The sequence below is a fragment of the Pseudomassariella vexata genome (genome assembly GCF_002105095.1).
Source record: "Pseudomassariella vexata strain CBS 129021 chromosome Unknown BCR38scaffold_2, whole genome shotgun sequence".
NCBI classification, from domain to species: Eukaryota; Fungi; Ascomycota; class Sordariomycetes; order Amphisphaeriales; family Pseudomassariaceae; genus Pseudomassariella; species Pseudomassariella vexata.
Genome location: NW_024467957.1, coordinates 3443039 through 3467080, shown reverse-complemented (window position 1 = coordinate 3467080; position 24042 = coordinate 3443039). Strand labels below are relative to the sequence as shown.

General features: G+C 50.8%; 7 protein-coding genes across 7 annotated transcripts; 3 read left to right on the top strand and 4 right to left on the bottom strand.

Moving 5' to 3' along the window:
* Positions 1 to 1877: 1877 nt before the first annotated feature.
* BCR38DRAFT_334125 (putative MFS transporter) lies at positions 1878 to 4011 on the bottom strand (the record flags this gene model as incomplete). The annotated part of the gene is made up of 10 exons (XM_040855288.1): positions 1878 to 1995; positions 2084 to 2529; positions 2589 to 2715; positions 2767 to 2903; positions 2972 to 3057; positions 3110 to 3203; positions 3277 to 3451; positions 3531 to 3614; positions 3690 to 3761; positions 3866 to 4011. 10 exons carry the CDS (start codon positions 4009 to 4011, stop codon positions 1878 to 1880), a joined length of 1485 nt encoding a protein of 494 aa, XP_040720405.1.
* An 836-nt stretch (positions 4012 to 4847) lies between these two features.
* On the bottom strand, positions 4848 to 7992 carry BCR38DRAFT_107084 (uncharacterized protein). Its single transcript, XM_040853341.1, has 7 exons — positions 7436 to 7992; positions 6794 to 7381; positions 6203 to 6727; positions 6013 to 6151; positions 5881 to 5960; positions 5757 to 5830; positions 4848 to 5700 (listed from the first exon to the last, which is right to left on the bottom strand). Exons 1-7 carry the CDS (start codon positions 7666 to 7668, stop codon positions 4961 to 4963), a joined length of 2379 nt encoding a protein of 792 aa, XP_040720404.1. The 5' UTR covers positions 7669 to 7992; the 3' UTR covers positions 4848 to 4960.
* A 2795-nt stretch (positions 7993 to 10787) lies between these two features.
* Positions 10788 to 11549, top strand: BCR38DRAFT_422155 (uncharacterized protein). Its single transcript, XM_040859491.1, has one exon. It carries the CDS (start codon positions 10800 to 10802, stop codon positions 11505 to 11507), a length of 708 nt encoding a protein of 235 aa, XP_040720403.1. The 5' UTR covers positions 10788 to 10799; the 3' UTR covers positions 11508 to 11549.
* Positions 11550 to 12282: 733 nt separating this feature from the next.
* Positions 12283 to 13270, top strand: BCR38DRAFT_333092 (SGNH hydrolase-type esterase domain-containing protein; the record flags this gene model as incomplete). The annotated part of the gene is made up of 3 exons (XM_040855193.1): positions 12283 to 12591; positions 12748 to 12852; positions 12914 to 13270. The coding sequence occupies 3 exons, from the start codon at positions 12283 to 12285 to the stop codon at positions 13268 to 13270; spliced, it is 771 nt and encodes a 256-aa protein (XP_040720402.1).
* Positions 13271 to 13329: 59 nt separating this feature from the next.
* BCR38DRAFT_362288 (major facilitator superfamily domain-containing protein) lies at positions 13330 to 15405 on the bottom strand. The gene is made up of 7 exons (XM_040857181.1): positions 15128 to 15405; positions 15024 to 15068; positions 14904 to 14962; positions 14573 to 14851; positions 14454 to 14513; positions 14142 to 14396; positions 13330 to 14074 (listed from the first exon to the last, which is right to left on the bottom strand). The coding sequence occupies exons 1-7, from the start codon at positions 15321 to 15323 to the stop codon at positions 13487 to 13489; spliced, it is 1482 nt and encodes a 493-aa protein (XP_040720401.1). The 5' UTR covers positions 15324 to 15405; the 3' UTR covers positions 13330 to 13486.
* Positions 15406 to 16086: 681 nt separating this feature from the next.
* Positions 16087 to 18268, bottom strand: BCR38DRAFT_385426 (Cupredoxin). Its single transcript, XM_040857471.1, has 3 exons — positions 17243 to 18268; positions 16541 to 17160; positions 16087 to 16480 (listed from the first exon to the last, which is right to left on the bottom strand). Exons 1-3 carry the CDS (start codon positions 18132 to 18134, stop codon positions 16301 to 16303), a joined length of 1692 nt encoding a protein of 563 aa, XP_040720400.1. The 5' UTR covers positions 18135 to 18268; the 3' UTR covers positions 16087 to 16300.
* A 1386-nt stretch (positions 18269 to 19654) lies between these two features.
* Positions 19655 to 20343, top strand: BCR38DRAFT_481584 (uncharacterized protein; the record flags this gene model as incomplete). Its single annotated transcript, XM_040863393.1, has 3 exons — positions 19655 to 19796; positions 19861 to 19920; positions 19973 to 20343. 3 exons carry the CDS (start codon positions 19655 to 19657, stop codon positions 20341 to 20343), a joined length of 573 nt encoding a protein of 190 aa, XP_040720399.1.
* Between the last annotated feature and the right edge of the window lie 3699 nt (positions 20344 to 24042).

Here is a 24042-nt window from a genome sequence, read left to right as displayed (position 1 = left end):
TTCATGATACTTGGCGAGAACTCTCTGTGCTTTAGCTACCTCATCTTCAACCTTCCTCTTCACCATCTCTCTACCTTCTGCAACGGATAAAACTCCACCAGATTGAAGATGATAGTTCTTCGTAGCGCGCCGTTGTTTTTATATACGTTCGGCGTACTTTGTACGGTTAAGATCGCGCTTAGTCTGTATAAGCTCGGTCGCATTAACGAGGGACCCTTTAACAAAGCGACTAAGTCGATAGGCTAGATCTGGACTAATACCCAGCTCTGGATCAGTAAGACAGTTCGTAATCTTGCTAGCTACTTTATTAATTTGTCGAAAAGTAGTAGGTGTGCCTTCATATGACGAAGATGAAGGGGCTGGTGGTGGTGATGGCGTCTTTGGTATACGTTCTTCAATCTCTTGTAGTATTGGATGAGGGTAAAATGGATATATACCGGTTTTCTTGAAGGCTGACTGGATAGTACTCGCTTTGAAGGTCTTTTTGCGTACATTTTCGATAATTGAGAGGAACTCTAGCTTGGTTATATTGGTACATCCATCCCAAATGAAGGTCTTGCGCGTACCACTGAGCCGAGTGGATAGTCCCCGTGAGTATGAGGAAAGCTGGTATTACGTCGCCAGCAGCAGAGATAGCTTCAATAGCTGTCGCTGTCTCTCTATTTTCTGGTAGGCCGAAGTAATGGGCCCTCTTGCGCTTAGTGATGATAAGTTGATCCTTACCAACACCAATCCGGAAGCCAATCTCGTCCATATTTCAGAGATCAGAGGGATCGATTCCTTCTTCCCAGAGGACTCTCTCAAGCCGTATAAAATACTCTCGTATAGTGTCGAGGTTTTCAGCAGTCTGGCGGTTTGAATGGAGCTTCCGCTGGGAAGCGTGGAAGTAGCTATGGCGCTTGAGGAAACGTGTAGTCCAGTTTGATCCGACTATTGGTGGTGGCTGATTTGGTAGAACCTTGACTCTCTCACGTAATATCGTATTTGCAGCGTCGGTAACGAATTCTACGCGAACCGCAAGATTGTTGAGTCCTCCGTGGTTCTTAGTCTTTCCAGCTTGCTTGACGTGGTATCGGAGGGTCTCGCGTTTTACGCCGCTTTCTCGCGCAATCTTGGCAATTTTGGCTTGAGGATGCTCTTGCATGTAGAGGACGGCTTCCTGTAGCTGTGAGTCCATTGCGATTGGAAAAAGCTAATGAATTGATGAAGATAGGATAGGTTGAAGTTGAAAGTATCGAAAAACTGGCCAAGTTGGTGGTGAGCACCAACTTAGGTTGGTGCGCTCAAGCGAATCCGAAATAAGTGGGGTGTGGCACGGGTAGGTTGGGTTTCGCCTGTCTGAAATGGCCGACCGGTTTCAACTCTTTTCTATTTTAACCTTCTTTTTTCCTCCCTCAGTCTGCTGCCGTTGACGAGTATAAAATGACCTCAAACAGTACAGCCACTAACTACTTCACCTCGAGACATAGCATGACATAGTGGGCATGAACGACGTAAATGGGGTCTGCGGTTGTTGGAAAACAGCAGATATCTATCAATTTGATACCAGATTCAGGTATCAGGGTATCGTGTTATCCTCATCAACCCGCAGCTGTCTTCAAGCTTGAACGGCGTGATCATGGCTTGCAAGACCCCTCTGCCAATACCAGTGGCCAAATTCTAATCAAAGTGTTGATAATGTCAGCGATCTTGCGCCACCAGATTCTATGACCTGGTTAAACTGGAAGCCCACCTCACTTCACCTCAAAACAAATCCGATGGGGCAATCTACCTGCACTCTAGAAGCTATCCGTTATTCCTTGCCTGGGAGTGAACCTTGGAGTGAACCCAAGGAAGTGCAAAAGGTCATAGAATCCGAGTCAAACCGCAGCACCCGCTCACAGAACCATCTTGAAAGACGGATCGCGGTCATCGCCCGAGCCAATCCACTTGTCGTACTTGCCATTAGCCTTGTCGCGGTTAATCTTCCAGCAGTAGAGAACATTGGCCAGAGTCCTATTCGACCACCAGTTAGTAAATGCCCACAGCAACCGAGACCCTGCTCTCCTGGACAGAACAAGTAGAAGGGGAAAAGAAGACTCACAAAAACCACGCAGCAACTAACAAACTCAAAATAATCGTATGGCCCTCATGAAACTGCGGCTTCTGCCTATTTGGATAAACAAAAACCGTCACGAACCCGCCACAATTCGCAATAGCCAGCTGCAGCGCACTAGTGGTAGCCCTTTTATAATGCGCCGCAGAATTGTTGCTCAACCATCCCAGCACAGGCGGCACGGAACTATACAGCCCCGTAGCCATGAGGAAGGTCATGCCATACTTGACGCGGGGGGACGTCACGTTGGCGATGCCCGCGTACCCGATGATGGCGATGGGGAGCGTGCACAGCATGACGATGCCCCGGGAGCGGGTGCGGTCGGATATCAAGGCGATGAAGACGGTTATTACTGCCGCGGCGGCATAGGGGATTACGGACCAGAGTTGGGACTCGTTGGCCGTGTAGCCTAGGGCGGCTATGATGGTGGGGAGCTGGAGGTATGTCAGCCGGGGAATGATTCGCTGTATGCTGTGACTGGAAGGAGACTTACAAAGAGACCGAAGGAATATAGGCCAGAGAGAATAGCGAAGTAGGCACTGGCTGTCAGCCAGACTTGCAGGTTGGCCACACCGCGGATGACTTCGGACCAAGTGAATTTCTCGGCTTGCTCCCTGTAACTGCATCAGTTTCTGGTTCAAAATATCTTCTCGTGCCTAGAGTAAACGTACTTGCTATGCGTGCCATCTCCGTGTGCAACACCGTGGATCCGCGAAATGGCGAATGAACGCTCCTCTGGTGTAAGGAACCGAGCCGAGGCAAGTCCGTTGGGGAGGATGAAGTAGGTTATGAGGCCGACAATGGCAGTCTAGGGGACCGTGTTAGTGAGTGTTCACTTTCATATCAGGGGTGGCTGAGATTGAGCCAGCAACGTACCAGCAAGCCTTCAATCACGAAAATCCACCGCCAGCTAGATAACCCGCCCCGAGTCCCAATCTCAGCAATTCCGCGGGCGAGGAGACCTTGTCGATGTCAGCAGTTACTTAGTCAATTGTAAGACTGGTTTTGGCAAACCTCCAAAAGCACCAGAGAGCGATGCAGCAGTGTAGAACAGTCCGATTCTCAGTGCGAGTTCGCCTCGCTTGTAGATGCCGGATAAGTAGAGGATCTGGCAAGTCCCGTATGGTCAGCTGTCGCCTTGCTCTTGAGTGGCTTAAAGGTGTTGGTAAGGAGTTATATACCATTCCAGGTAACAGCCCACCCTCCGTCATACCCAAGATAGCCCTCACCCCGACAAAGCCGCCGAAGTTCTGGACGAAGCCCAGGCTCATTGCCACGATGCCCCAGCAGAAGGTCAAGAAAGGGAGCCAGATCTGTGGGCTGATCTTTTTGAGGACGAGATTGCTGGGGATTTCGCTGTATGATGAATATCATTGTCAGTTCCATGATGCGACCAGAAGTGAGGTTCCTGGGTATTCGAATGGATGGGTCTGACCTGCAAATATAAGTCGCGTAAAACACGGCCAGACCAATATCATATTGATGATCCGTCATGCCTAGGTCGTCTTCGAGTCCGTATCTGTGATTCATTTGGTATCAGCATACTGAACTTTTTTCTTGGGTAAGGATAGGATAGAACAAGGAGAGTACTAACAATCTTGCATTTCCCACATTCGTCCGATCGAGAAATGAGCAGAGAAACAGCACTGCCAGCACGGGGAGGATTCTGTGATACACCTCAGACAGTCAGCCATAATCATCATTCATTTCACCGCTTTTCCTCAAGCTTTCGACTTTTAAAGTGATCATGACTCTCAGAAATGCTAGTACCTAGTATCCAACTTCCACAAAATCCTCCTCGTCAAATGCGCATCATCCGCCGCAAACTGCCCGGCCTCCAAATCATTTTTCTCGAGCTCCTCGGCGACGGCTTTGCCATCGCCACTGTTCTGACGGCGGCTGTGTTGGGTAGCCATGGTCGCGACGTTCACGTTTCGGCAATTCTGAACAATCAAATCAAATCAACTCGAATTGAATTGAGTGTCCAAGGATAATCCAAGATATGTGGTTTCCAGAGAATTGGTTCGATGGACGTAACGGTCTGACGGACGCAACAGAAAAGCTCGGCGCAGGTCTTGGTGATGCTTGTTTTGTGGGCTTTTGGGGCTTGTGGAACTGTGTTAGATTGGATAGAGCAAGATAAATGGGCAAGATAGATGAAACTTCGAATAAATCGGGGGAGCTAGAGGTGGGTAATGAGGGAAGGGGGGAGGATGCGGGGGGAAATGAGACCTCGAAAGCTTGGGCTGCGTTTGATCAGGGAGTAGCACCCTTGATATGTCTTTGACTGGTAACGCGGGGAAATAGCTGACAAGTATGAACCATTGGCTGGGTTGGAGTATGGCTGGCTTGGCCGGTGGTGTTTTTCAAGGATCGGGACAAGAAAAATGACCAAGTTGATTGGGGGCTCTTAAAAGTCTGGTTGAGAGAAGTGATAGGCGGCAGGATTGACTGGATAAAGAAGGACATAACCAAGTGGCATTTCTAACTGGATAGAGAAGGAAGTAATCGGTTGTTGGGCGGGGGAAGATAGACGCCCGTTGTTGCAGGTTGCATGGTGCATGTTGAATGTTGAAGAAACGTCCCGTACCAAGGCTGTTGAATGGTGAATAGTGGATAGTGTCAATGTTGGGTGACATTTTCGCTATCTTGCCTTAGAAAAAGGGGAGACAAAGTATTTGCATTGCCTCCCATTTGAAATCAGCACGCATAATCTGGCGCGTCGGTTTTGTCATTGAACAGGTAGACGCGAAGATTCTCAGATCATAATTGTATCACAATGCAGAACAAGGTTACTCCAACAAAAAAAGCATACCTAGATAAGGGTGACGATGCGTTCTTTCCCACCCAGAACGCCGATATACTCTATGCAAATGTGGACCAGTCCATCCAATCCAAATCCGTTCCATTCTGGAATTGAAAATCCTCCCATAGGGCCTCGAGACCCACGTCTGTGTTATTGATGGCCTCATCGAGCTGGTCGTTCGACATGGTCGAGAACAGCAGGTAATCTGGCGGCACGCTTGATTGTGGCATATCTACCGCCACCGGGTTCTGTGCAACATGACTATGCGCATGCATGTGCGCCGGGTATCCCGCCACTCTCCCATGAACCTGCCCCTGGGCCTGATTATGGTCATGAACATGCGGATGAGGATAAGCATGCGGGTCCCTACTTGCCGGCTGCTCCATTTGTCCACGAGTAGCGAGCTTGAGTATCTCCCTCAGCTGCCGGGCGAACAAGCACGATAAGCCTTTCCTCTGGACCGGGGTCTCGCCAATACGGTCGAGCACGTCAGTCGTCTCGAGAATGAGGGTGCGGATACTCGGGGCAAGACTGGATCCCCGGCCATCAGCGACAGTGCTGACCCTCAGCGCGAAGCAGGCTGCGAATGAGATCATGATGGCCGTATTGTTGGGCATGGTCTTCAGCTGGCCCTCGCCTTGAACGGCGACGCGGAGCACGTTGAGGGCTGAAGAGAGGCCTGCTGCGCGGAAGAAGTGACGCGCTGACATGGGCGCCGTGGTGTGGTTTACGACGCTACTGTACATGGACAGGCGGGTATGGGAGGCGAGGATCTCGACGTAAGGAGGTAAGGAGAGTTCTGGGTTAGTGTTAGTGGATAGTCGGAGCTGCAACAGTTGGGGCGAGGACGCTTACGCTCTCGATCTCCTATTTGGAGTGGCCAGGTCTGGTACCATCTGTCAAAGAAATGTGTGATCTCCCCCTTTAACCTATGCAAACAATTAGTTCAGTGCTTTCAACATAGATAATTGAAGCTCACCTGTCCACGATAATCGAGTCGCCGTCCTTGGTGTCTACGTATGCGTCACATATTGCTCGTACTCTGGCAATGAGGTTGGCCTGTCATGCCCTTGTTAGTCGCACGTTGGCTTCACGACGATGGGGCACTCACCAGATCTCTCCGTAAAACAACGACCGACACAATGGATCCATCCCACCGGTCTGCTAAATCCGACAAGTGCCACTGATCACAGGTCGTAATAAGTGGCGACATTGGGAGAACATTGTCTCTTCCACGCGCTAAGCAGATGCTGCACCAGGATTAGAGAATAAGCATTGGAGTATTGCATATAATCACTCACCCCCTTTCGAGAACAAATAGTGACAACCATGTCCGTTCCCTCCTCCTCACAAACCTTTTGCCCGCCAAGGAGTTGGGATCAACATGCCCCAAACCATCAATGCCGAGGGCCTTGGTAGCGGATATGCAGTCGGAACTCGCCACGCTATCCCTCGGTGTCCGGGCATCTGGATATAACGGCAGAATGATCTTGTTTAGGGATAGGTCCAATGCGATGGTCAAAGCCATGGAGATGTATGTCGACGTCTCATCGTCGGCCCAATGCTCTCCCGCTGAGATCCAAGGGATATTTACCATGAAAGCGAGGATAATCTCAACCGACTTATACCGGTTCGCCATGACCAGGCTGGCCAGTTTCTGCCGATGAATGGAGAGCCGCTTGTGAAGAGACTCCATAGAGGGCGAGAATAATGCCGACGCGGCTGCTATGGATGTAAGCAGGAACGCGGACCGACCCCGTACGAATCCAACGGTGTGTATCACGGGGTCTATCCCCCAGCGCGTGTGCGCAAGTTTATCGTAAAAACTAAAGTCGGTCAGCCAGATCAGTGAGTGGAATGTAGAATTCCACGAATCAGAAAGGACGTCGTACTATGAGAACAACGACTCGGCCTCGGCAAGAGACATAAGACCAAGTTCAATGGGATCCAACTCCGCTCCAATATCCAATCGTGGTTGGAATCGGCCAAAGAAGCTCTGGATGTCGTGATCATGCTCACCCGAAAGACCAAAGCCCCTGACAGCCGCGGTGGGCTTCGAGGCAAACCTGCTAGCCCCAGGTCCAGAGGCTTGCCGTGATATTGACGACAGCAGCTCAGACGTGCGCGCCAGTAACTGTAGTGGATTCTCCGCATCATCTAGATTCAGCTGGTCGCTTTCGATCTTGTGCGCCGGGGAGTCCTCAATATGGGGGCCGCCAGACTGTGATCGAGGAGTGTGCAGCGACGTCTCGGTCCGATGTGGTGAGGACCTCTGGTCCTTTTCGCCATTGCTCGACGCCGAGTACTCGCCCGAAATGCCCTGGTTCGCACCAGAAGAGCTTCCTAGCAGCTCTCGACTCCTTTCCAGTAAAAACCGCAGCTCCGAGGCTTGCTCCAGATTCTGGACCTGATCGGGACCCGGCCCCCGCTTCAGCGCCTGTTCGATCTGGTACACAGCCTTTTCGAGTCCAGAGTGTTTACTATGCACTTTTATAAGTTACTTGGAGGAGGAAACACTGGAGCTGCATACTCACTTTTTCACCCCTTTGTGCCGCCCCACGTGATATGCAGGAGCAGCACAGTCGATCCGCCTCTGCCGACAACGATTGCAAGTGGCCGACCCATTCGTCCTCACGCACTTCAACTTCGACCTTTTGCACGAAAAGCAAGCGGCTAAACGTTCATCGTCGCGTTCCCTTTCTCGGTCCCTATCCCGCTTGATGTCGGAGCCGGAGCCGGAACCGGGGTTTGTCACAAGTTCTGCCATAGATGGAGCACTTGCAGCCGCGCGAGTCCTTGGCCATGGGGCAATCAAATGACCATCAAATTTGCGTCACATGGATGCGGACAATTGGTTCATTAGACGCAGGACATGGTGAGGCGATTCCAACCCAGATTGCTTCTTCACCGACACATTACACGCGTCCGTCATCTAGCATCTACGTAAGGCCTCTGGCTCTTCCCCGCTCGCAAAGTTTCTGAAACTACAGGCTCAAATATGCCCCGGCTACTTCCGGCCCACCTGCCTCCGAGACTGAGTGTCACGATATTGTCACGTGATCTTGTGACAGAACGTCGCGACCAGGCGCCCAGTGTGGTCTGAGTGTTTACCTCTTCTACAATAAATAATCAATCAATAAAATGAGCTGTCAATGTTGCAGTTCTATCGCGCAAACGAACTTCTGTGGAGGTTTGTATACAGCTCTTTATCTTCACCTAGTCCTTGAGCTGTAAGCTGCGACATGCGAAACTAGAATTCGATAAAAGCAGACCTCCAAACATTATGAGCCAAACAGAGAGGCACCGGACAACATTTCACGAAGACTTCACGATCTGGGTTCGCGCCAATCCCCTCAGATTTCCCAGTTCACCTCATGCGATGTGACGGTGGGTCCATCCCAAGTCTGGACTCATTGCTTGGTCGCAAGCGGCCTATTTCGCACTATCGAGCTCTGGAGTCTGCAAGAGTCTGGGGCACCAAAGTTGGGGTGGAAATTGGGGTGGTCATCAGTCGCTCTACAGTTTGTTGGGGTATAGGGGAAGAAGTTTCTCTTAACGTCACCATCCGAAATACCTGGAGCCCGCCAATCGCTATGCCTTCAACGGCTCGACCAGTTGCAACGTCAACCGATCATCTGTTCTCGGAGTTATTGTAGGCGCTACTCCGTACCAAGGCCGAGTTGGCATTGCGCTAATGAATCATGCACACAAATTATATAGTAGGTTGATCTTGCTTGACCAGGACCTGGGGTTGACACGACGTCGTGCTCGATAGTGAACACAATCTTATCTTAATGTCATTATTTTTACTACCAACTTGATCAGAATCATTGCGGGACACGTCAGTACTGGAGACTCTGCTCTTGAAACGTCGATTCGCAACTAGATTCAGCATGACAACTATCAACTATCAACTTGAACCACGATCGTAAGACGAGATACGAAAGGTTGAACCATCATGTTTCGCGTTCGTCGGAGCTGTCCCCGTTCGGCGATTTGAGCCGCAAGTGCACATGCGTTGCACAGCTTGTGTAATGCCTCAAAAGCATGGAGCAAGTTTTGCTAGCTCTCTTCTAGCGCCTCTTTCAGTCCTATCTCACACACCCTGCCACGAAACCTCGCGTCTCATTGGACACCTCCACATCAATATATTCGTACTCCTCAATCTGGGGACCCCGCGGGTGAGGCGCTAGCCGATATCAAATCGCCCTCAAGGAACTCCGCGAACTGGCCGCTCCCTGGGCCGTTTCTGCCCCTGGACGGACTTGGCTAGGTAACGGTGAATGGCTCAGCGCCAGCATCCTAATGTCTTCTACCTGCAGATCTACCCTTCGCATCGGAGTCTTCTCGACCACCTTGCCCTGTCCATCTTCAAGACTGACATCCAATGCGATGTCAACTTAAATCCCGGAACGCTACTAAACCCAGCAACGGTACTCCGTCATTGGTCTGATGTGGGGACAAGGGAATCTGCGCCAGCAGCCAAATGCCATGGTTCATACCGTCAAGGCGGTATCAGGCCAAAGTTTTCACCCCCTTGACAAGTAACAGTGGACCACTGTCAAGGTAACGCTATACTGATTCTTGCCTAGCCTACTCATGGTAACGAAAAGGTACTTCCACCTCTGATTCCAACTTGCTGTTAACGCGTCCTAATTATCGCGTATTCAGCAACTACAATGGGGACTAAACACCTTACAGAAGCGGATCGCCAACGAATTCGAACCCTATATTTCGACGGTGGTAAATCGAAAGCCGAAATTCACACTACTACAACGTTTTCTCTTAACCATATTCAGACAGCTATGAAGGTCCCTTCAAGCCAGGTAGCGAAGAGTTGGCGCGTGCCTAAGTGGGGCACGGTACAAACACGCAATAGAAAACTTACCCATGATACCATAGTACTTGAGATCACAATGGTGGACAACGCCCTTCATTGGCAGGGTGCACCGTGGAGAAGGGAATTAGTTCGTTGACAAGGTGCAATACCAACGTGGAGATTCCCAGGTCAGCTGGATGCGACGCCCCATACTCTGCAATGACCAAGAAGAGGGGTATAAGGTGCACTCGCTCCCCGTGGATTGAAGCCTCTTTTTGATATTCACATAATTCAAGCCGTCAATTCAAGCTGTGATTCACTTGCCAACGGATCCATCCTTGGATCACCTTACCTTGTCCTTCCCCCTCATCCTACTTCCCCTTTTGGCAATGGCTGGAGGCGTCCCCATTGCAGCCGGCCCCGTAGCAGGTGGCTTTCTGACCGGCCGAGCCCTCATATTCCCCCTGTCCTTGGTCATCTCCCTGTTCTTCCTCTGGGGCTTCAGTTACGGTCTCCTCGATGTCCTCAACAAGCACTTTCAAACAGTGCTCGGCATCAGCAAGCTCGAATCCACCGGCCTACAAGTCGTCTACTTCGGCGGCGGTTACCTCCTCTTCTCGCCCATCGCAGCCGAGGTCATGAAACGCAAGGGCTACAAATTCACCATCCTCATGGGCTTGACGCTCTACTCCCTCGGGGCCATCATGTTCTGGCCCACCGCCCACTTCACCACCTTCGAGAACCGCCGCGCGGCCTTCGGCGGCTTCTGCGCCTGCACCCTCGTCATCGCCTGCGGACTCGCCACCCTTGAGACAGCCGCAAACTCGTACGCCGTCGTCATCGGCGACCCGGCCACGGCGTCCGCCCGTCTGCAGTTCTGCCAGAGTTGGAACGGTGTCGCATCCTTCATCGGTCCTCTTATCGCCGCCGAGTTCTTCTTCAAGGGCGAGAACGCAAACAGTCTCAATAGCGTACAGTTCGTCTACTTGGCCGTGGCGTGCGCGGGTGCCGCCGTCGCGGTGCTCTTCTTCTTTGCCAAGCTGCCCGAGGTCTCAGAGGAGGTCCTCAGTGGCCAAACCATGGCCGATAACCCGGCTCTGGACCAGTTCGGCGAGGAGATCGGCGCGGGGCCACTGTACAAGCAGTATAACATGATCTTTGCGTTCATCGCGCAATTCAACTATGTCGGGGCGCAAGTCACCATCGCCGCGTTCTTCATTAACTACGCCACAGAGAACGGCGGGTTTACGTCTACCCAAGGATCCAACATGCTCTCGTACGCCCTGATTTGTTTCACCGTCGGCCGCTTCGTCGGCACTGCCCTCGCGACTGTCTTCCAGGCCGATTTCATCATGATTATCTACACCGCCATCTGCATCGCCCTCAATGCGTACGTGTGCACCGGCAGAGGAACCCCCGCCGTCGCTGTTTTAATCACCATCTTCTTCTTCGAGGCGCCTATGTACTCGACTCTCTTCACGATGGGTACGGCCAATCTAGGGAAACACACCCGTCGCGGCGCTGGTATTTTGGTTATGGGCGTTTCAGGAGGGGCGGTGTTCACGCCTATCCAAGGTGCAGTGGCGGACCATGCGGGGACGAGAATTTCGTACATGGTGCCGCTCATTGGATTCACCCATGTGATGGGTTATGTAGTGTTTCACTGGATCAGGCACGGACGCCATATTATGAGGGTGAAGGAGGTGACGGCTGTTACAGCGGCGGGGCTGGGATCTGATGGGGATGAGGAGAAGAAGGAGGAGGTTGTTATGTCGGAGCGGGTATGATTGCATAGGGGATAAATAAAAGATAATAAAGCTAGCTTTGGGCTACCCTTCTGGTCTATTATGAATATGCTTCTCTCAATCACTGTTCTAGCGGAACGCAACTGTCCTCGCAGTAAGGAAGAGACTTCACAATCGGATGGCCCAGAACACACCATGCGGCCATTGTGGAGAGAATAGGAGCTCTTTGTTGGTTTCATAACATGAAAATACAAAATTCTCATGGTTTAAGGTCTATATTCATCTGCCCGTTCTCCCAATTCTTTTTTCTTATTTAATTTCTTTTCCTTTTTGGTTCGTAGGAAGTGTGGGCGAGGCATGTATCTCCTTTTCCTTTCCCTCTTTGAGAAGATATATTCTCGGCCTTTCTACCTGAGCAACTTTGGAAGAACACAACATCGAATACTCAATTACTCCCTTCTAGACTAACGTTCAGAAGCCCCTGCCGAATCCGAAGCTCGTGTATAGGGTTACACCCGAGTTGCGGGGAAGCTGGGTCAAAATACCCATTGAACCGGATCTGTCACACTAGCAAATACAGCCAAGGCGTGCTCGGGTGATTATACCACGAGAACTTTGCTATTCTCAGTATCTGCACATCATTTCGCAGTGTACCTGATTTGAAACGGAGGGTCTAAGTATACTGCTCTTCGCTACCTATAAAAGCATGGGATATGGCTAGACAGAGCGAAGTGAGATCTATTGACACATTCCAGATCTTGACACTTTCCACCTCGGACTTTTCAAACACCTGATACACGATTTTCTCCAAGTCATTATGTATCTCTATCATCTTCTCACTTTAACCCTCTCTACCCTGAGTGCCGTCACAGCCATACCAACTGCCCAAAGCGCAGCAGCAGCAGCCAAACCTCCAGCCTTCTTCCTCGCGGGCGACTCCACCACTGCCATCAATGGCGGCTGGGGCAATGGATTCCTAACAACCTTGAAGAGCCCAGCCTGGGGCGTCAATATCGGCAAGAGTGGCGCGACTACCAATTCTTTCGTCGCCGGTGGGTACTGGAAGAACGTCATGACGCATGTCAAGGATAATGTGGATGAGTTTGACTGTTATGTGACTATTAGTGTGAGTCTTCTATTTATATTGATAAGTACAACTATTAGCTGGGTGGTTCATGTGGTGTCTGACAACTGCGGACAATTTGGGGTATATAAGATCTAACTTGTAAGCACACTCAAAATTTGGAATGTCGGCTGATAATGTTCCATTATTCATGATTAGTTCGGCCACAATGACCAAAAAGAAGCCAGCGGAATCTCCCTCGCCCAATTCCAACAGAACCTCGTCAACTTTGCCAACGAGGTCAAAGGGCTGGGTGCGAAACCTGTACGTTCACCCTCGATCTCAGATAACATTGCATCATTTCCATACTCACCCTGAACCCCAGCTCCTGGTCTCTTCCCTCACCCGGCGCGTCTTCCCTAGCGGCCAAGACCACAACGCCACAGACTCTCTACATGACCAGCGGCTCGCGGCCATCGCCGCGGCCGAACAGACCGGCTCCACTATCGTCGACCTCAATGCCGCCAGTCTCAAATACGTCAATGCCATTGGCAATACAGCGGCACAGGTATATAATTATGGCGATGATAGGAAGGACCAGACGCATCTAAACCCGTGGGGGGAGGTTGTGTTTGGAAGGATGGTGGCGGACTTGGTGGTCGAGGCTGTGCCGGCAGTAGGGGATTCGATCGTAAGGAATGAGACGATGACTGCGTTGATCAATGATGGGAAGCCGGTTTGATGCGAATGAATACTAGCTAGATTATTGATAGCGAGTTTTAGGTAAATACTAGGTATATTCCTCGATGTCATAAAGTGGAGCTTGGACAGGTGATAGTCTATCTACTACCCGTTCCGCACACGAATCGCCAGTTAATTAGGTAGGATCCCCTCATAATTAAGTTACGCAAAGAAGCGTCTCTTCCTCGCCGTGACGCACCAATTCAGTAACAACTGCTTAGTACTCAAACCGCCACCTGACATCCGAATCCCCCTTCCAGTCCACAACTTGCCCTACATCCTTAATCTCCTCAGAAACCTCATCCCTTCTCCTATTCTCCGCCCGCAACCTCAAACCCAACACTGTAACCACAACAACATTCGCCAACAAATATGCCAATGCCATCGCATGGCCGACAACAAACCTCGGCCCGTCCGTAGCGCGATAGAGCTGTGTCCCCAACACCGCCCCCAAATTGCCTGTACTGATCTGCATTGCATTTGCAATAGCCCTCTTCGTCTGTCCGGAGACATTGATAGCGGGCCACGAGAGCACGAGCGCGGTCGCGGGGTATATCCCGCCGGCGGCGAAGAAGGTCCCGAGATAAGAAACGCCGGGGCGCGCGACGGGGTTGGTGTTGCCGAGGAGGATGGCGTAGCCGATGGATGCGAAGAGCGCGGAGATTCCGATGAAGAGGCCGCGTTGGCCGGTACGTTCTGAGAGAATGGCGATGCTGAGGGTGGTGACGAAGGCGAAGGCGTAGGGGGGGATGGTGAGGAGTTGGGCTTTGGCAGCCGTGTAGCCTAGGTTGGTTATGATGGTTGGCTGGGTGGATATTAGCAATGGCTTTCGGGGCTTTCGGGGGATGGGGTTGAGGGGATCTTTCACGTACCAGGAATAGCGACAGAGTATACAGTGGCAAACTCATGGTGTGGAAGCCCAGCCCGTACAGCCAGCAAGCGGGATCTTGGAGAGCCTCTCTGACGGCGCCCCAGTTGAAGTGCTCTTCGTTGGTGGCATCGCTGTCTGCTGCGAGTCTCTCTTGGATGAACTGCCGCTCTTCATCGCTGAGGAACTTGGCTGTTTTGGGGTAGTTATGGATGAACCAGTATGCCGCGATGGCCACAAGTACTGTCAGAATACCCTCCTATAGATACGAGGATCAGTCTTTAATCACAAGTTCATGTCAATCGGACTGGCTGACCAGAATGAAGATCCATCGCCATCCATTCTCCCACACCACGCCCTTCATATTTCCAATCCCCTAAGTCGCAAAGTCAGCTTGTCGTCTTGAAGTTTCCCAAGTTGTTCAGGGACGCCTACATAAGCCAGGATTCCACCAAAGACACCAGCCAAGGAAGCAGCGCTAAAGAAGAGCGAAACCCGATACTGGCGCTCTTTTCTCTTGTACCACATGCTAAAGTAGTACACTACTCCCGGAAACAAGCCAGACTCCGTCACGCCCAGGCAGAATCTGGCGACGAAGAAACCCGTCATGTTCTGCACCACGCCCAGAAGAGTCGCCACAATTCCCCAGGCGATGGTCAAGGTGGGGAGCCAGATGCGTGGGCTGGTTCTTTTCAGAATAATGTTGCATGGTATCTGCGCGGGTGTCAGGTGTGGTCATTAGGGACCAGGTTGAGAGACGACTCACTTCGAACAGCACATAACCGATGAAATATAGCTTCAAGCCGGTCAGATACTGGTTTCCAGCTAGAAGCTGGGTGATTGGCGAAATGAAAAAATAGTTGTCCTGGTTTAAGAGTTCACTTACTCATGTGCAAATCGTTCAGCATTCCCTCGATACGAGCATTCCCAACTGATGAAACTCAATGTCAGTCCATATCTTACACAATTCAACCTAAGCGGTAACCATACCATTGCTTCGATCCAAAAATGACAGAAGATACAGAACTCCGACCGCAGGTAACAGTCGCGCATCGAGTTTCCTCAGCAGGGCTTTCTCGTTAAACTTCCCACCGGCACCACTACCAGCCGCCGCCTCGTTGTCAGACAAGACGGGGCTGTCAGTCGGATCGTCATTGATGATCTCTATCTTCCCCGAGTCCGCCATCGTCGAAAAGAGTCCCTATCTCAATCGCGCAACGAATCGTACACTGAGAAATGCAGTGGAACACTACGCAAACACATTACAGCTAAGCACGAGATAGAGTAGGACTTAGACTTTACGCAAACTGGCACTACCGACAACTTTAATCGATCCCCCAGATCGAGTATTAACCCACTTGCATGATGACATTGATCGACTATGGACCAGGATGCGGCTTCAATCCACGCACTGTGATTGGACCGAAGCCAAGCACGTCTTGGGAGGCGGCCATCACGACATGTACCCCACGGCGCGGGAGACGGAAAGTTGGTGACCAAATAAATAAACGGCGCAACGGAGTGTGACAGTGGTACAATAACATGGGATAGCGCGGCGTGGCCTGGTTTTTCCGTCTAGGGGGCTCAATGTGCCGTTTATTTCATTGACTGTTTTTCGGGGTTATCCAGCCGATGTTTCAGCCCCGGTGTCTCTGTTTCCTATTTGGGATGCGAACAAGAGGGATTATGTGCGTTGGCTTCTCCGTGATCTGGGGGTTTGATGGAGATAGGTTATCAGTCCTTGGCAGGTCTATTTCTTCTGGTGTAGGTGGTGTAGGTTCCATTCCAGTAAATAAAAGCATTAAAGAGAACTTCAAAATATAGGTGGCCGGGTTAGAAGCCTTAAATAGAGTTACCAAGAGTGCTATAAAGGTCACGTGTCCCAAGCAGATACTTCGTCTTTAATAACTTCACAATATGTCGGTCCATGTAAGAGTTTGTTTGGTAATGAAAATCTTGAAATGTCTATTCCAAATCAAAGTCGCTATGCCCTATCCCGTTTCCAACCCTCCATAAACTCAAGGAAATCATCCATCCCGCCATGCCAGCCATGACCAATGGAGCGCCCATCGTGTATACATGTCTATACCATTGTCATCGAGGTTGTCGTCACTGTGGTATCATCGACTCAAAGAGAAAAAACAGTAATGCTCGAGCACACGTTTATACGCCAGAGTCCTCCTGCTCAATTTCGGCGGACTCAGCAAACGTTTCCCAGGCATCACAGTTGTCGGTCAATCGAGTCTCATCAACCGTAGAGACAATCTCGTCGTATCGCTCGACAAACTGCAGAGCAAAGCCCTCAGATGTGTGCCAGCCGATGTGGCAGTGCATAAGCCAGACCTAAGCGCGAGAATTAGCATAAATGTCACAAAAGGAAAGTCTGAATGAGTGTCAACTTACACCTGGGTTGTCGGTCTCAAAGGCCATGACGAGATATCCGCTGGAAGGGAGCATGGCAGTGTCACGACGAGGCGGGTTGTCCTTGTTAAGAGTGACGGAGCTGCTGTAGGTTCCAGTGCCCTGGGCCAGGATCCAGAAGTCGTGACCGTGGAGATGGATCGGGTGGGGCACACCGAGGGTGGTCTCGATAACGAGGTACATCCACACGTTGGCTTCGGGGAGCGTGAGCACGGCGTCCGAGGTGTCGTACGTGGTGTTGCCGGCGACGACCTGTTCCAGAGTCGGGTCCTCCCAGGAGACCAGCATGGTGGTGCTGTTGAGGGTCCACCTGAAGAGACCCTCTTCATTGCTGGAGACGGCGGCGGTCTCAGAGGTGCTGTTGAAGAAGTCACCGACCGTCTTGGCGATGTAGGGCGAGATGTTGGCGGTTTCGTCATCGCACGAGTCGGTGTAGTCGTAGGCGCTGGTCTCAGGCGTGCCGATGGTGTCGTAGTAGATGATGCCGCGGATGTCGTCCGAGTTGTCATTCTCAGAGCAGGATGACTGGGGGATGGCGCGCATCCAGAAGTTGGAGGCTACGTCGGCTTGGTCGGCCGTAATGATGATGTCGTAACGTTGGCCTGGCACGGTGTTAGTTGGTGTGATCATGACAAGTGGGCCGCAGCGTAAACTGGACCACGGGATACTCGAGGGGGGGCTTACCCATTCCAATGTCCAGAACGGTGGTGTTGTAGGGAGTAATGGGAACCAAGTCCGAGGCGATGACTTGCATGGTGTGGTTGTCAATGGAGAACTTGAAGTGCGTGTCGACGGCGGCGTTGACGAGTCTCATGCGGTACGAGGTGCCGGAAACGAATGAGGTGTTGAAGCGGTAGCCGCCGGTGTCCCCGATATTGGTGCCGTTGATAAGACCAGTGTCGAGGGTCGGGGGGCCGCTCGCCTCGGCCTCGGCATAGAGCTCGTCGACGGTAGAGTAATCCCAGTCGTTGAGGAACAGCATGCCCTTGTCCTCGTCGTAGTTGGCCGTAGCGGGACCGTTGATGATGATTCCACCGAAGATGCCCTGCCACGCCTGCAGAGCAAAGTGGGAGTGGTACCAGGTGGAACCGTACTGCATGGCCTTCCAGGTGTAAGTCAGGGTGGAGCCGGGAGCGGTCGGGCACTGAGTGATGGAGACAACACCATCTTGGTCGGAAGTATAGTTCTGGCGAATGCCGTGGAAGTGGATGCTGGTACCATTCTGGGAAGTCGTCAAGGAGTTGATGACATGGACGACGACGGTGTCACCCCAGTCAGCGAACAGAGTGGGGCCGGGAATGGACCCGTTGACGGCCATGGCAGACCGGGAGACGCCATCGGGAGCCACCGTGACATCAGTGAGTTCGAGCCAGTATTCCCTTGTTACGCCAGTGTCGGGCACTACGGTCATGTAGTCGGTATCAATGGAGTAATCGCACCATTCTGATCTAGTAGAGGCTGTGTTGCCGTCGCAGGCAGCGCGGGGGTATAAGTCCGCAAAGAAGGGAGAGGCTAATACAGAAGGGAGTAAGGTTGCGGAAAGCAAAGCGAGTGATTTGGGGTTAAAGGACAACATCTTGAAGAAAGATGGTTGCTGGTAAAAAAGGAATGTGTGATGGGCGAAGCTAAAACGAGTGTAGCTGATACGACCAAGTCAAACCCCAAGTTAAATCACCTGGTCAGGAAAGAGTGAATTGATGACTGTGTTTGGGATGTGATGAGGAAAAAAAAAGTTGCGATAACACGGCAAGTGACGATGTTTTTATAAAACTTCGTCAACACCAGGACGATGCCGGTAGCCGTAGAGGGCTCGTCGAATCCATGTCCCAACACGACTCAGCCTTTCGGCGTCCGAACTAGAATCGGACGAAACAAATGCTTAGCCCTTTCTCCTCCACAGGCAACCCTGTTCCTGTTTGCGTGGTCCGCGGGCTATAGAAAGCTTCGGTATTGGTGACAAAACCACCTGATACACGTAGTCTAGACCTGTGGTCGGCCGGGGTGGATATGATCTATGGCCACGAGTCATGATGCGGCTCTTCCTGAGCCCCAGAGCCTGCCACAGACCATATTTAGAAACGGTCTTTTCGATGGAAACACGCATGCTTAGTTGGCTTAGCCTCGTTTGTAGGCCAAAGATGGCAAGGTAGTCAACCCCCAGGTTGCACATTCAAGTGGGGCAATTAGGTAGTATCAGTTTCAATGCCTATAACTCAATCGGTTGAGATTATCTGCTACCGTTTTATACATGTGTGTCAAACTAAAGTAGAATGGGTATTCTGTTGTCTTGCTCGATTATCTACATTGGAACGTCGCGGCAGCCCGTATTATTCACACGATGTATCGTGCATCTTGTCATCGGCTATGCCTTTCATCTATTGGCATTCGCCCGAGCTATCAGATCATCCAATCTTGCGTGAACTTGCGTGCACAGATTACGCATCAATAAAGGATGCAGGAGTCTATACGTAGATGCTCTCTACAAGGATAATCCGTCCGAAACGCGTGGATGCTTCCGTGGCCACCACTGCGCCCCCTATAATAGGGAGAGTATACCCATCCACATTGGTAATATCAAGGGGTTGTTGTGGGGCACGAACGGCTTTAAGTACCCACTTTATATGGGTTCCCCACTGTATCTATGTGGCTGAGGCCAAGCAAAACCCGTTGCTTGTCAACCTGTGAAGCTCAGACGACATCCAGCAGTCTGGGAGGGAGCAACCAATAATAGCCCGGAGTAGTATTCTGTCTTATTGGAAACACCGGCGAAATGCACACGTCTCCCACAATCGTCAGCCTGACTCAAGTCGCGGATATGTGGAACCCGGCACTGCCTGCAAGTGTTGAGGCTATGGAAAAGAATATTCTTCTTGGGATCCGGGTTCCGACTGCCAGGAGGGACTCCTGCTGGGAGGGGCTCCAGCAAGTAGTATTAAGCCTTGATGTCGCCCGCTTCTAGAAACAGGTACCACCCTCTTGGACATCCAGCATCACTGTCGATCTTTCTCTCAACAGCCCACTCTCGTTTTCGTACACACGTTATACACACCACATTCTTTACCAATTTACTGAGACCACCAGCTCTATCCTTTCAAGATGCTCGCCCTATTCTACATTGTTCTGCCTTTGGTCGCTGCGGCCTCGCCCAGACTGACTACTCGTGCCATCCCGGACGAAGCCTTCACTCTCTACGGCTACGGCGAGGGCCTTGGAGGACTTCCCGTCTACTACGACAACGGTACGTTTCATTTCTTCCTCCCGCCCCCTTGACATTGAAAATCCGAGTCTAACACGTGGTACAGGAATCGCCTACATCGGTGAAGTCTCATTCGTGAACAGCTCCCAGGCCGCACAGGTCGCATGTAAGTCACCATCCCCAACTTCGTCGCCTCTCATCTACTAACCCTCTCCTAGTCACCGAAGGAACCACCTCCACCACCCTGGTAGCAAACCCCAACAACACCGCCGCAGGCACCAACGCCACCTGGTCCAACTTGACCTACTTCCTGCCCGGAACCACCAACACCGACCATCAAACCGGCTTCGCCAGCAACGTGTCTGCCTCAGATGTTACCACGGGCTTCACCTTCTACGGCAAGACGCTTCTGAACAAGGATACTAGTGGCTCGCTCCAGTCGCTCTGGTACGCTGTCCAGAACACCGATGATATCAACTACCAGCTCAAGTGGAACTCGACGGGCGCTGATGAGGATGGAGCCATTTCCATCGTCTTGCGCTCTGTTGAGCCTACGAAGCCCACCAGTAGCGCACCTGATCGCACTTAGAGTCGAACTGTACACGGTGATGGCATTGGGCAAGGGTATCGGGGTTGGGCCTTGAATGAATGAATATTACGGAATTCCTTGTTGTTTGGGAGAGGACGGGAGAGTCACGGCTTTGGCATGGGTATCATTTAGGTTACTGGTGTTTTCAGGATAGACAGGGTGATACATTCGTTATTCTCCAATCATGCATCCAGCAGTATGCTGTCCAAGTGAATATCGCTGTCTTGTGGATTATTAATTCTGTAAATGGCGCCAGTTTCCGAGTCGACAACTTCCTTATAACTCCCCAGGAAGGATTTTAGGGTGCTAAGGGCTCTGCTTCGTAGCTTGAAGGCCTATCAGGTCACTTTCATAACCCGTAGGGTTGCAGGGAACAGTATCATCACCAGCAATTTAAAAAAAATTTATTTAAAAAAAGAAGACGAGAAAAAAAAACCATACTTGGCGCGACCGTTCAGCATACTTTGACGCCGATCAATGGCGGGTCGCAAGATGCCTGGGTCCGAGATCGAAAATCTCTAGCGTCGATCGCTTGTACGTTGGGCATATGCGTCGGGCCGTCGTGTGCGTATCTTGGCTGTGCCAATTTCCAGTTACAGGAACGAGCTGTGTTCAGCTGGACAGGCTCTGTTATCATCAGTACTATGGGTTAGTAAAACGAGTGGATCAAATCTCTTATCATGGGCCAAGGCGCGATATACTATTAGGGAATAGCCTATCCTCAGGTACAACCTACTATGTACCAAAATAATCTGCCAATTGTTCAGTGGGTGCAAAACGAGGGGACAGTCAGGGAACCCTTACCATGTTATACCCAATTTAGTATGGTGTATCCACTGGGGCTGCCAATGAAGTGCGGCTCTATAATACCATGTCACATGGCGGGGTTAGGTGTTTACGTCAACCAGCTAATGCACGTTGTTAGGATCTTGTTTATGGCTTGCGTAATTGCACGGCACTGCCACACACTATTCCCTGCAACCACAGCACAGCAACAACACCGACCAGAGCATTGCATCACGAGAGTGCTGCCACGCGGACATCTATAGCTGAGCCAACCAGATCATATTTGCGAAATGCATAAAATTAGTATGCACGACAACCTGTTTTGGTCGATTGCGATTGCATACCATCATGTACGTGGCTGAGGCCGCCAGACTGCTACGGGCGAATATACCTTTGTCAACTTTCCAGGTCTGAAGCTCAAGCGCGTAAATGTTGCAGGTCTACGTTTAATTGTCGCTGTGTGCTCATAGTTGTAAGAATCTAGGTTAGATGCAAAAGAAGTAGAAGGAGAATGGAAAGACCAGAAAACGCGACGAGAGAAAGATTTTCCACTTAAACCGTATTGCTTGGATCTTTGTCTTTGTGCCTTCTTGCCTCCTTGTACGGTCAGATTCACAACTCGTACTGCACCTTCACAGCACCCAATCTCACCTTATGGCCTCCTTATGTAACAATCACTCGCCATTACCCCATAGCTCCCACGGGTTATGAATAATAGTTGTTATTTGTACGAGTTTGCCTTGTAGTACGAAACATTGCTCCTGCTTCACGCACTGACTCAGATTTGCTGTGGCCTATAAAGAACAATATTTCGTATTACCCAGATAACAGAATAAGCATTTGAAAGGTTTGCTTTGTCAGACAATAGAAATTTTCTTCCGAGAACAGAAGAAAGCACATTATCATAGAGAGAGGAATAGAGGAATAAACAATCTGACAAAAACTCAAAGAATTTCGAAGATGAAGAAAGAATAATGAATTCAGCCTTAATGTCATGGTTTACTAACAAAGTAGGCTCTCAGTGCTAGTAACGAATGTATTGGAATTGCTACGATAGAGAAGAGAAGGAAAGTCTATCTAGATCGTGGAAAGGGGTGCCGCACTATAAGTTGCGGCACCCGCAGTTAAGAACCGCTGGATTGAATGTGGCCCGAGCGCCACATTAGCCCAAAGTGGGCTAGCCCCGTGACACTTAATAAAGAAAGGGTAAAAGATTTAAATACCCTGCACAACCCCTGTAAAGGTCTATTTACCCTGCAATTTTTCTGCCGCTTTTCTCTCCACATTTCCGCCATGCTTTCTGACTTCATGCCTCTGGAATTAGCATACGACTACTATTCCTCAGCTCAACATGACGTCGCTACCCCTATTATCTATTCCTATTGATGGACAAGAGTTCCTTGACCTTGATACTCTATCGCTTGCCCTCGACAACTGGGCTGTAAAGGAGAAATTCTCTTATCGGGTTGAGCGGCGAGATAAGACCCGTGGCTCCTGGGTGTGTGCCTCTGCGTTAAGCGGCTGTTTATGGCGCTGCCGAGCAACCTATTCCCCTAGTGAGGATATCTGGCAGATTCATATTCTAGCTACAGGGGCGTGGTGCTGTCATCATATTAAGGAGAATTTCACGGGAAAGTTCGGGAGAGGGCTTGCCTCTTTATTTTGGACTATCGCCCGAGCACCAACTCTAGCCCAATACGAGGCAGCTTTAGAGAAGCTTCGACAACAAAAGCCCGAAGCTGCGGCATATCTAGAGGCAGCAAACCCTTCGCTTTGGGCCGAGGCGCTATTCTCTGGGCGTCGATATGGCCACGATATAAGTAATATCGTCGAGTCGCAAAACGGAGTATTAAAGCTTGATCGGGAACTTCCAATTATTGCTCTCCTCGACTCTCAATATGGCACCGGGTTATAGAGAAGAGGGCAGCTCGGCTTCAATCTGCTTTACGGTTGATAAAGGCAGGGAAGACAGCTACCCCATTCGTTGAAGGGAAATTACGAGAAGGGAGGCAATGGGCGTCTAGTAATCGTGCTCAGTTTTCGTCACCAACGGAAGCAAGAGTAGTACAGCCTGACGGCCTTATTTGCATTGTAAATTTGACAGCAGGGACATGTTCATGCCGTCGGTATCAAAGGAATGGAATCCCTTGCGGGCATGCCATTACCGTAATACTAGCAGGAGGGGACGGTATAACCCCTTGTCTACCAGAATCTCTCTCTCCGACAGTTTGGGCTGCCACGTATAGTAGCCCGATGCCAGCTGTGAAGGTCAACCCTCGCAGACTCACTACAACCAGGTGACTTACAGCTGGAACACCTGCCATGGCAGTGTCAGATGGGAAGCCAATTATAACCCTTGTAGGAGCCCCGCCAAGCGTGGATGACTTAGTCGCGCTCCCTCAAACCTAAGTTGTGATCTTCTTTCCTTCGCTCCTTAGAGTAGAATCTTCGTCGATAGCACCTAATCGAAGTCTCTACCAATGCGATGCAACCCAGGTCGTGACACCAGCTATCAACGTCTCTGAGCTCAAGCTCAAGCCAGAGAACCCTTGTAACCCTCCAATTACTAGAGTACCTCGAGGACGCACTGTCAAAGAGAGGGTTCGAAAGGGTGATTCTCGCCGCCCTCCACAGAGCTCACAATCGCGATGCTCTAGTTGTGGTGAGACTGGACATAATATGAGAAGATGCCGACGCCCCCATGGATAGCTTGATAGGCCCGATCGGTGGGTCTGATGGATTGGGAAGGCGGTGGGAGGTCTGGGAAATTGCAGGTCAAATAGATCTTTACAGGGGTTGTGCAGGGTATTAAATCTTTTGCCCATAAAGAAATCTAGCCAACAAATAAATTATACCTACAAGCAGAAGCCTATTTTGTCCCTAAACAGACTTGGATAATATATCTTTACGAAG